Source organism: Thunnus albacares, chromosome 17 (assembly GCF_914725855.1).
Source record: "Thunnus albacares chromosome 17, fThuAlb1.1, whole genome shotgun sequence".
Taxonomy (NCBI): domain Eukaryota; kingdom Metazoa; phylum Chordata; class Actinopteri; order Scombriformes; family Scombridae; genus Thunnus; species Thunnus albacares.
The window spans coordinates 21,838,430-21,851,373 of record NC_058122.1 but is presented as its reverse complement, the minus strand read 5'-3'; the positions used below and the strand labels follow the sequence as shown (position 1 = coordinate 21,851,373).

The 12,944-nt window shown below is 42.8% G+C and overlaps 1 protein-coding gene across 3 annotated transcripts in view; it reads right to left on the bottom strand.

Annotated features, from left to right (window-relative positions):
* Positions 1-12,944, bottom strand: part of znf385c (zinc finger protein 385C) — a 124,476-nt gene that overhangs the window by 19,879 nt on the left and 91,653 nt on the right. For all 3 annotated transcript variants that reach the window (XM_044332329.1, XM_044332330.1, XM_044332331.1), the window contains one exon: positions 5,811-5,953. In XM_044332329.1, coding sequence (XP_044188264.1) covers positions 5,811-5,953 — 143 coding nt within the window. The remainder of the gene's footprint in view (positions 1-5,810; positions 5,954-12,944) is intronic.

Here is a 12,944-nt window from a genome sequence, read left to right as displayed (position 1 = left end):
TCATATGCTTTCTATGAGAGTTGTTGAATGTGACTGAGGGAATATGGGAGTACAGCACACAGGCAAATTCAGAAATCATCAAATAACTCCCGGAGTGCGCTGAACATCACATATAATATGACAAAGTCAAAAAATAACCCATATCTGTTCTGCTCCTCACATGTCAATCATGGTATATCAACATAAAACATTATAGTAAAAAATAAGAACAAAGAAATAGAGACATCTGTGATTACTGAGCAGGTTTTGGCATAAATCTGAAACGAATAGAAAACTAGACTCTGAGCTTTGTAGCTCTTTCGTCTACATGCATGGAGCAACATGACCAGTGGCTGTATTTTGGTTTTGGTTTTAACAAACTATGCAGCATGTCAGCTAATTATTGTACTTGTGCTACCGGTTCACCTCTATTACAATACTCAAAAGTAATTTGACTACAAGTAAATAAATAGGCTTGTGAGAAAGAGGTAATGGTGTGCTAGAATAAAAAAATGCAGGTGTTTTTGTTTCTGCTCCATGCACGAGCACCTGAGGTTTGTTTTTCCTTCCAAATATATAGGTATATTGTACATTTTTAAACAGAAGACAGCTGCTGAAGGATAAAATGTGTCTGTCTTAAGGCCTTCAGAAAACTGGGAGTGAGAGTGGATGAATCAAGGTGGTTTGATCTGCCGCAAAACGCTTCCATTGTGTGGCTATAACTGAAAAGATAACCTGCACTAAATAGAGGGCAGACAGCCTCAAAATACAGTCACAGAGCAAAAGAGCAAAATGTTTTTTCCTTTGGTGCTTTATTGTGGTTTATGGTACTACAGTGCTCAGGTGAACAAAAAGTGAGATTAAAATCAAAGGAGAATCAGACTTTCATCAGTCTTTACAGAGTCATGGTTTTGGGTCACTTTATAACTGAATAACTGAAAGAGTGACTGCTACAACAGCAATGACGTTTAAATGACTATGGAAGAGAAAAAATGCTTGACTCTATGGATATCCACCCATAAAACAGTGCTTGAAATACTGACTTTTGTTTTGTTTTTAATGACAATGTCAATCTACTAAAGCCATGCTCCAACCACACAGGTGTTTTCACTTATTTGCCTGATTAGCTGACTTCTCAGGACAGCGGAGGTGTGACCAAAATGTGCTTGAATGACATCTGCCTCAGTCTCTGGTTTCGCCTGTTAAAGCAGGAAAATATTCCTAATGATACGTTGAGATTGGTTTGCTTTACTCCAAACAGGACTAATCAGCAGGTTAACTGAAAACACCTGTGTGAGTGTGCACATGTCGTGAACTTTTTTGGACTCGTCATTGCATAAGATAAATGCATGGAACAGTTTTTCATATTGTGCCCACTTCTCACTCACTTTTGAAGTAATATTTTCTAGGAGTAATAATCTTAGGTAGTTATGATATTTATTTTTTGAATTTGTTCAATTATTTTTCTTTTTTTTTTTTCAACCTTTATTTAACTAGAAAGTCTCTTGAGATACCTGGGGTGCTTTTCATTAAGCTAATGCTGCCTTGCATCCTCTCTCCTCTGTCCTCCGGCTATGACACAGAAATCATTCCCTCTCCGCCATCATCGAGGATCTTCCATCCCCTTAAATGCACCGCAGAGGAGCGAGGAGAGAGAGGGCTCCCGGTGGAGCTCAGAGTACTGTGCATATAGCATGATTGTCCCAATTTTTATGTGTGGCATTCTTAAACATGATTTAGTTTTACTCATATTTTACCCTGACAGTGCCCTCTCTATAGTCCAGTATACTGTATGGAATACACTATGCGATAAAGCATTAAAGAAAAAACATTTTGTGTGAATTTTTTGAGGATTTTTGTGGCCAATCTCATGTGTTGGTAACTTTCATTGTTTGAATCTTTTTTTAGCATAATGTATGTCACATTCACTAGAAATGAATTGCAGGTTTAAGTAATCATCAAGCTAGCCTCTGCTCTTAATGGGCCACTGGATGGAGCATCCTCCACCTACTAAACACTACAAAAAATGATTTTTAACAGGACGGGCCCTGCGTGGAGAAGTGGAGCATGAAACTCAACACCCATGATAGCAATACTTATGATAATAGAGTAAATATGGCTCCTTACAATGCTTCTTGCTGACAAAGGTTATTTGTAGAGATTTGATTTACATCCACCCAGAACCCAGGAATAAAGAAGCATTCAGAGATCTGCTGGGTGCCAATTATATTCAGAAGCTATCGTTGCAAACAATTTAGGCAAGTATGTGGCGTGACACGTCCGTCATGGCTGCAACGGAGTGTGTCCATTATAATGAACTGAAGCTGCTACACTGACCACGGAAGCCACGTGCACCCTTGTGTTGTTTTTTTTTTTTTTTTTTTACATTGGACATTTAAATAAATCAATAAAATCAATGCGCTCCACGATCCTGTAGTTAAAATGATCTAGTTAATTAACTCAGTACGAGTTAATATAGCCTACGCTTCCAAACCCTGCGTAAACAACTTGGCGAAACTCAATATGCATGCAGTGACGGATATGGAGTTGATGTAGTGGGTAGAAAACCCCGCTCAGCCCCGCCTACGTGACGCGTCGCATCCGTGCCTGGTGTATTTCAGCTGTAAGCCTCCACGTCACTCTCCACACAAACATATTACAACACTATCATCTTGTTACAAGCCTAACTACAGCTTGTATTTTAATGCAGGTAGACTTTATTGTCATGTCAGAAATGGGGAGTCATTGCAGCCCACAGTGAAGTGTTTCTGAAAAGTTTTTTGGACGGACTAATAGGCTACAGTTTTAACTGTCTGTGAAAAGACTGCAGAGAATCCCAGAACAGCAGAGTGAAAGCCAAGGCTTCATTAGAAGGTCTGCATTCCATGATAACAGCTGATTCAGTATGGTATCACATATAACAATCACCTAGGATCTCTCCAAAGGCTGGCACAAGGCCTGGCTCAGTTCATAACCCTGCTTACATGAGAGAGGGGTCACAGAACAGCCGGGGAGATCGCTGTTCTCATACCAAGTTAGATCACCACGTTCACTGGAACCAGCGACAGTGCTGAAAGTCCCAGTTGCCAAGAGATCAAGGGGTGTTGGTGTATTGATGATAGTGAGGATGACACACTGCCTTGCTTTCTTTCTGATACATACGCCTGAACAACATCGGCTCCTTCCATACCACACAAAAAACTGCGCCATGTCCAGGCAGCTGTTTCCTCTGCAAGAGTGGAGTCTGTTTACTACAGATTCCTCAAGGCCAGGTGTGAGAGGGAATATAAACACATCTGACACTGAAACCTCCATTCTGAAGGTACATCTCTCCCTTGGGGCTATCTTCGCCTTTGTTGTTTTATTTTGGTCTCTTCTACATGACTCAAAGCTACCTCTGGGAGCAACTGACTTTTCCCTTCACAAGCCGAAGCCTGACCATGGAAACCGAGCTCTCCCACTCCTGCCGCCCTCTGTCCACCTTAGCAGGGCAGGCTGCACACAGCTATTTGTTTTAGGAGCTGAAGAATGTGCCCATTGTCTGTCCGCAGCCAACCTGAACCAACTGCTATAAATGCGTCTTTTGTCCAAACCCACCGTCCTCCCCCACCATCCTAGTGCAGACAGAACTTATCCTGCGCCGGGCAGCTGAGTCCGTGATGGGGTTTCAAGTAGACAGAGACAGAGAGAGAGAGAGAGAGATGGAGAAGGAGACACATCAGGAGATGAGGAGAGGGTGGGAGGTGGGGGGGATGTAAGAAGGGGCACCAGGGGAACCGGAGGATATTTAGTTTTGGAGACAGGTGCATTCATCTTCCCCCTTGCACACGTCCAGGACAACGTGTGCCTTATCAGGGCTGAGAGAACCTGGGGCTCCCTGTTGAATGGACTTTGTGATTAATGCCACAGCTGCGCTGTCAGACTGTGTGTTATAGAGGCTAATCATCTCCTCCCGGGGCTGAAGCGACACTGATTTGATGTTATTTCCGTGGTTATCATAATTTCTGCATTCTGGTTGTGGTAGATTCCACGTTCTACTGCAATTTGCATTCTACTTAACAATGGCCGACTGTATATCATTGCAACTACATGAATGTTATTTCCTCTGTATGAGCATTTATTATTAATCTGCTGCAGTTTTCTTTGACAATAACTGTTACTAATATTACTACCTTTACTTTTTTTCTAAATAAGGAAGTATAATGTGTTTAATTCAAATATATATTTCCTGTGAGTTACCACTTTTTTTTTTTTTTATCAGACAACATGAAGGCTTTAACAGAGCTCTGAGGTACAGACGCTGGTTTGAGAATAGAAACAGCAATTGAAACATAAGCAAAACATAGACAAAACACTGACCCGAAACCTGCCCACTGCCTCCACCACTAATATAAATACATGAGAGTGTTAGAGGAATTAGCTTCTGGGCATGCTCAGTCCTCCATAGGGCAGTATAGGCGACACAATGACCCAGGGCAGGGGGCGGCTTAGCAAATGAATAAACAGCACTTTTCACATTGCAGGTTGGAGACCCCCTACATACACACATGCACATCATACAGTGCACGTTTATGTCTCATCCACCCCCTCACACATGTCCTCTACTGTAAAAACCAGCCAGCCAGATGTCTGTTTGGCCCTACCTCTCTCTCTCTCTCTCTCTCATCCTACCTTTTTTTGCTTGGTTTGAAAAGGTGTAAAATGTATGCTGGAGTGAAAGCTCTGGCTTATGTTTCATTTACAGACCGCAGAACTGGAGACAGTTTCATGGTGTGCGAAGTGAACACACACACACACACACACACACACAGTAAAACTAGGATCAAAGAAATCAGAGGTGTCTACATTCATACACACACACAGACGCACACACATACACACACAAAATGACAATGGGTATAGCTCTGGTAAGTAAAGGATCAAAGATTCAAGCCTTTAATCCCAAGCACAGAGGCAAGGTAAGCATCAGAGCTAAGGCGCTTGAAAACTGTACAGTTTGTTGCTGACGTCCGAAACAAAGTTATAAGAGGATCGTGTGTAGAAATGCTGATACTGAGGTGACAACAGCAATGCTCAGAGGTAAAACACTGCTTGAATAAAGATTAGCACCCCAAGCGTAAGGTAAAGCCTATGCACAGGTGGAGACATTGCTATGAGTTAATGGTACGAGTACTGGAGGCTGAGGTCTGGAAGAGCAGATAGCAGCGAAACCAGCATGAGGTGGAACACCGACAGAAAGTTTATGAAGTATATGGATCACAACATTGACCGTAACCCCATAAAGAAAACACAGTTGCTTCGCTAGAATATAAATTTGTGTTAATATAATATGTCTGTTGGGGGTTGACAGTGTTCCTGATCGACACAGTGCTCAGCGATTGAGTGATGTTTTGCCAGGTGCTTCAATTTTTCACTTTCACTCCCCTTGCCTAACGATGCCTAACGCCTTGCATTTTCAAGGAGTGTGCGAGATGAAAAAAGTATTACAAAACATTTTGTTCTCAAACTCAAAAAAGCGTGTTACCAAACAGTATAATTCCAATATTTTTTTTTGTGTGGTGAGATGAGTCACCTGTTTACAAAATATTTCTGCTGGGTTTCGGCTCTAATTAGATACCATCTTGGACTTATTCTTGTCATTTACAGACATCTTAGTCTCTGGCGGAGACCTTTAAAGTTGTTGAAATTCCTTGTTGATAAAAGTAATAGATTAATTGGTTCCAACAAGTAGATCTCTGTTTATCTAATTTGTTATTTTCAATGAAATCTAATAAACAACAGGCTTTCATTATAGCAGCTACAGAACGGTGAACTTCTGCCATTGGACTCACCGTGTTAAAGTTAGGGAAGAGGCTGAGGGGGGAGGATCCATTGAGTCTGAAGGGCAGGAGGTGTTTGAGGTCGAGTTGAGGCTGCAGTGGCCGACCTGGAACAGGGAGGGAAGCCAGAAGGGGGCTGCCCTGGGCTGACGTACCTGGACAGCACAAAGAGATAGATGTTAGAAGTTAGGAAGCAACGGGAAACGTTAACAATTCTGTCCCGGTGTGTCTGTCGGAGCGGAGCCGCACTGATGGCTTCCAAGAGGTCAGGTGCAGCACTCGGAGGAAGCCTGACTTTGATTTATTTGAAACCAGAGGCACCATCACACCTCCAGCTGACATCCAACACACTCTGTATGACTCGGATGTGTGTGTGTGTGTGTGCACGAGTGTGTATACGCTTGCGGTTGCAAGTGTGGGCATGTGCTTGTATCTGGGACAACAGTCTGTGTTTCTGTTTTTATGCAGACAAAAGGAAGTGTACATGTTTGAGGGGGGATGGGCAATTTTACTGGAGACTGAATACCCCCATCACCCCAATTGCCCAGTCTGATCCCCAAGGACATACACCACCCCCTCATGTATATACACACTCACAAACACATCATTTAATTACTGATTTATTGGCGGAGGAAAGGTGCTGCGCGAGAGGAAGATGGGTGATATCACATTTCAAATGGACCAGGGATGAAGAGATTTCTAATTTTCCGCCTGGCTGCGTTTCAGTGGACCGGTGCACTCAGCGGTGTGCAGGCACTTATCCCAGCACCAGGATCAATCATCGGTGTCAGTTGTGGGTCACCATGGCCACCCCAAAGTATGCCTATCATGTGAGCCCTTGTGCAACACACACATACTGTGAGGCGGTAGGACTGGTGTGTGATAACGCACACCACAGGAAGAAAAACAATCACTGACCTTACAATAATACCACTGACATTCTTAGAAATAGAAAAGATTGGTCAAGAAAGAGCTGCTTCTCAAGGTGGGGGAGGGAGATTGTGCAAGATTGCAGAGACAGATGGTAGAGTTACAGAAGGCGAAAGGTGGCTGAAACAGGAGACTGAAACACTAGTGTCACAGTAAAAAATCAGTAATATATTCATAGCTGGGGGTGCATAGGGTGTAGAAATAAAATTGCTTCATCACTATGATAAAAACATGGTGATAAATCTCAGTTCAATACTGTGTGTTTGAGATGTTTAATATCAAATAATAAATTGTCTTGTGCATGAAATTCAAAATTTCAAATATAACTGGAAAAGAAACACCTGCATTAGCTGAATCCTTGTCCACCTAAACCTGATGACAAGTACAACCCACTCACCAGATAGAAAGTTAATATTTGCTAATTCTGCAAAACCTAGATGACATTCAGTGACAGTGTTTTTGACATTTAATACCAAGGTTTTTACATTAATCATTCAAACAATACTACAGCATAGTTAAGGTGGTTAAAAGTTAGGAAACTAAAACACTTAGTTAAGGAAAGATTGTGGTTATGCTCAATAAAAGCCAGCAAGAACTGTATGTCTGCGATGGGATGCAAACTCCAAGTCTCCAGCATGAAAACAGAACACGCTACACAACCATCCACCATCTCACCTTTATGTTTTTCCTCGCTTCAAACAAGGCAAAACCTTGCTTCGGGACGCTCTGCCTCCTGAATTGGCTCTGAACATAATTCCAAAAAAGACTGCACAGGCTGGACAAATATGGAACTATTCCACTTACAGCTTACCCAGAGCCGCTGCTCAAACATGGCAAAGCCATCACCTTCAACAAAATAACAGAAACTGTCAAAATAATGCGCAGCAGTTCTTCTGTGAAATTTTGTGGTGTTTTTTTTTCTTTTTTTTGCTGTTGCATCTTAGTCGTATTTTTGTCACTTAGCATTGGTGTCAAGGCTCTGGTATGATAGTGATACTGCTGTATGGCCTCTGAAGTACAGAGCAGAGTGATAGATGGGGAATCTGTCAGTAGTCTGGCCCATGGCTTTCTCTGGCTTGGCAGGATTGGCAGCCATGACGTGGGGTGTGTGTGGTTGCTGGGTAGAGGGGGGGCTGAGAGACTGAAGCTCTGAGCATATGCTCCTCAGTGCTGCGCTCAAGCCTGCCTTTGCCATGTGTGGGCTCTCCACTGCTGTCTGTCTGACACCCAGAGAGATGCAGCACAAGACGGACGCAGCCCTCAGACACGTGGGCAGCAGCCGGCGGGAGATCGCTCACACACGCAACACACACACACACACACACACACACACACACACACATTCACACACAGAAAACGAGGAGAAGCTGAGTCTTCTCTTGGCAGGGCTATCAGAGAAAAAGCTGGGCTTGCAGGGAGGACAGTTATCAGCTGATAGTGCTTCCTCACCTCTCTGTGACTCCCTAGGCAGCTTATTAAATCAGGGGCTGGCTGTTTGCCTCTTTGGATGATAACGCTGCCACGGAGGCACAGCTCGAAACCAGGCATGTATGACAGCGCGCAAAGGAGTGTGTGTGCTCGGCTCGCATGTACTAGACGAGAATCACACACGCACACACTTGCATACAAACAAAACTGCCTACGTACCTCTGAAAACAAATAGCTCCCGTGGCGAAGGGGACGTCAATATAAACACACAGTCACACAATATGCGCACACGGACACACAAAATCAAACAAGGTATAATTTTGCACTTGGCACATATTGTGTGTGATTCTAGTAGTGTACTCCTGATTACACTTTAAAGCAAAACAGCATATGTTTTCGAGTGTTGCAGCACATTTCTGATATTTTTGTGTGTGTGTAAGGAGGATGGTTGGCTTATTTCAGCCTGCAGCCCCTGATAACCTCCTTCTATCACACTGCGTCATTTTCCACTCATTTAATACCGTGTGTGTGTGTGTCTGCACATATGCATGTGTTTGCATGTGAATGTGGTTATGTGCACATATGCTCTTTCTGTCCAGAGTCATGTCTGCGTCAAGGCTCAAGATTTATTTACGCCTCACTTGTGGTCCGGGGGTCCAGACAACCAGCATTTGAGGCAAGGCCTGAAACCAAATGTCCAGCCTCTTTCTCTCTCTCTCTCTCTCCCAGATGACTTTGCTAACAGATCTGACTGTCTCCGCCAGTCTTTCCCCAGGCAGACCTCCTCCTCCTCCTCCTCCTCTTCCTCCGACCATCACAACAACGAATTCCTCCCTCTCATGACTCACTGGGCTTGGTTACACAACAGCCACCGTCACATCACATCTACTCGGATGAGTGTATGTGTGTACTTGTGTGGTGCATCCAAGCCGTAGAATTCAAACATTGATTTTTCAATTATTTTCCACTTGCTCATCTGAAAAAATAATGGATCCCAACATACATACACAAGCAAACCTACTGCGCCTTCCCTCCTCATTCCTCTTCCACTATCATGGTATTAGCTGTTCAACCCTGTAGTCCTTCTTCTGTAATTCTCTTGTCATCACTCCAGTGCTCCCTTAGGTTTCTGACAAACTGCCTTTTCTCACATCTAAATACCCCCACCCCGCCTCCACGCTCTGCATATCCTTGTAAACTGCTGCTGAGTGGCAAAGGAAGGAGAAAAGGAGAGGGTCGAGGAGGAGAGAAAAGTGCCTTGCTATTTGTGGCCCTGTGTAATTATGTGGGATAGATGCTGGCACAGCAGGGTCTCGGAGTTGGGTGAGTGGATCTCAACCCTCTTTTACTTCTGCCTGTTGTTGTCTTGCCACTCAAAGGCAGTCAAGGCTTTCTCCCTAGGTGAACTTAAAATGGGTGCCATTACATGTAAGCTGTACAATAGATGATTGACAGATGAACAGCCACTCATTGAACTGTCAGTGGTTTTTGCTCCTAACTTTTTAACAGGAAAAACACATTTAGGAGTTTCAAGAGGTGTAAATTCATTATCTGAATTCTCTCATAGTTTGCTGGTTCATCCTAATCATGATAAATGATATTCATACATGATAAACTGAGCCAGCAAGATGTATGCTGGCTCTGTGAGGTCTGTTGTTCTCAATGCAGGTTAGAGCTTGGCTAAACTTTCTTCACTGTGATTTTGCAGCCCTCAGAGACTTGAAAACTCAAGGACACTGCAGTGGTGCTAGTGATGCACCCTCGTGGACCCCCAAGGTTTGACTATGGTGCTCACATGAAAAGAGACAAAAAGCTGCTTGGTGAGGTAAAAAATAATGTACAAGACTTCTCCTGCTGCTAAGTCCTTCAACAACCACAGCAGAGAGGAGAAGCTCAAAGAAAGAATTACTTTTATTATGCAGTTTCCTATAGAGCCTAGCAGAAAAGAAAACATGATGAAATTCCTTGTGTAAGAACACTTTAAAAGAATCCACCAGAGATGTAGTTGGCTTTTGTCTCCGGTTTTGTGTTTTTTACTTTGTAGACTGATTGTGGAAGCACTGGGTTAAGAATTACTGGGTTGATTTCTGCAAAATTTAAGAGCATTATGCACCGCATTTCTGCTGCTGAGCTGAGTAACAGTCGGACTGTCGGTTAGACCTTCGCCATCGGGCCTCTGATCTGATCATCCAGCTGTGATAATAAAAAATCTCCACATCTAAACTTGAATGGGGGAGTTTGCAAGGGAAATGGTCGACTTGTAAAATTATGAACATTGAGTGCAGGCACAATATGAACATAATTAATCTGCACCATGCGGATGATTCTTTCGAAAAAATGCAAAGTGCACGTAATAACCTCTTGTTTTTGATGATGTTTAGCACGGTTCTTGTACGCAGTCAGTGATCTTAGCCGTCACGTACCAAATGTGCACACAGTCGAGTCACGACACGCACACTCAGAGTCATGCTAACATGATGTTGCTCATTGTGCATCTGCCACACTGTTGCCACACTGTTTCACCATCCCCCCAGCCGCCCCCGCAAACTCCCCAACAGTCGCTGCCCCGCCTCAGACCATGGGCTGATGGGACTCGATCTGACAGCACAGGAAGAGTCAGCAACTACTACTCTCCACATAAGTATAAAACTGGAGCTTTTTAGTTAGAATAACCCAACCGACAGAGTCTTTTTTTGACCAAGGTATGAAACAACCCACATGCATGCTATGCATACAAATGGCTGCCTCCCACATGGTACGCCTGGAAATTGTAAATTGGCCTCATGGTGTATTAGAGGCTCATGGCCATTCGAGGGCATGAAATGACATTGCACTGCCTCTGGATGTCCGAATGTACTACACTGAGAGACAATGACGACCGGGAGAAAGAGAGAGAGAAAAGTGACTGTTAACAGCCAATTAGCTTCCGCTTGATCAGGAGGTGGTGTGAGGGCCACCGTGGGAACCATTATAGCATGGATGGAGAACATTAACCACAATCAGTTTTAATTAAAGACTGACACTTTTTATTCTTCTCCATCCCCAGCCATTCCTCCCTCACTTCCATTCTCCAGTCCCCCTTCAAGTACGATGATAATCTGCACACCCGAGTTCAAGACAGCATGTGACTGGATTGATTAGATGAAACAGTACGGAGATGATGAAGGAACTTCAGTTAGCCCTAAATTAAGCCACTTTGATTGGTTCGGTTGCATGAAACCGGCAAGGATTATATGTTTATCCACAGCTGCAGATAGGATTTTACTCTAAATATGAAACCTGGAAAGTGGCCAAAGAAATATATGATTCTAGCTGCTTTTGCATTCAAATTGACCTTTTTGGAGACTTATGTCTGCAAGCCACTTTTCTGTTTCAGAAGAGAAATTTAAACTATCCTCAATTGCATGCAATTTTAAAAAAATTCTACAAAGAACCCCCTCATTTTATCCCCCCTCCTTTCTGTGTGTCATTTCCTCACCTTACCTTACAGCCTTTTAAAGTTGTTTATGTGAATTACATTTTCTCTCTTTTTTTTTCTGGGTCACTCGTCATGCTGGCTGCACTGCAACTGTATATTGTGTACTGGAGTGTGTGAGTTGATGACTGTGTGAGCTGCACATGACAGTTTGTATTCCAGTGTGTGTGCAGCAGGCAGATACAGTTTATGCGGTAAATATGCACAAGGAATATTTGAGCACAACAGAACTTCAACTTTACCCTGTTTGATGTCAGAACATTCACGCGTCTGCTTGTCTACTGAGCTCACAGTAGGCTGGAGATATTTCCAGCAGAAATACTGGAGTTTAGCTCTAATAAGGTTGTGAAGATTTCTCTTATGAGGATTATATTTAATCTCAGCACTGTTACCTCCTTTCTGCCACCCTATTTTAAGATAATCCGCTCTTTAAAAAAATCTCTTATGTGTAGTTCTGTCCTCTTTTCTCCTTAAAAAAAATCTCTCATGTGTAGTTCTGTCCTCTTTTCTCCTTCTTTTCCCTGGATTGCAGGAGGTGGCAGACTGCTCCATGTGGCCTGATTATATGCAAGGCTAAGCACAGTTTGACCCACGACTGAAAATAGAGCACCCCCAGGAAGGGAGATGACTTCATAACTTTTCTTTCACATGCAATTTTAAAGAAATTATACAAAGTCAGACACTGAATTTGTTGAGTTCACCTCTCTGTCAATCCTAAAACCTCACATGCACTCAGTGATGCTTCAGCTCTCTTGCAAGCAGGCGTACGGTTATATAATCGGGGTTTGTTTAGTGCTTTATTAATTACAGGACACAAAATGAAAAGAAGTATGAGGTGTGATAAGTGTGCAGGGATTTATAAGGAGATTTAGACCTCAGGCAGCTCCATCACAGAGTAGATAAGGGTACATACAAGCTAATTTACAGTCAATAAATAAAATATGACCTGACATTGAAATTTAAATATGATCAATATACAGCCTCTGGCTTCAGCCAAGACGTTGCCTCATCAAAGATATCAGCCTTTGCCTGTGTTTATTGGCATTGACAAACAACAAGGTTAGGGCTCAAATTTAATTATGAGCGGTACAATGAGGGAAGTCAGGTTGATACGTTCCCATAAATGACTTTAGTTAAATAATCTGTAATTTTCATCATAACGTTAATAGCTGGAAGAAGATAACAATCTGAGCATACACTGTTGACATTTTAAGATTCTTTTAAACGAATATCAACGTAATATTTGATGAGCGCTGGCTTATACAGTATCAGGTGTGTTTAACATTTGAACGAGTAATTCCTAAATTTAACAT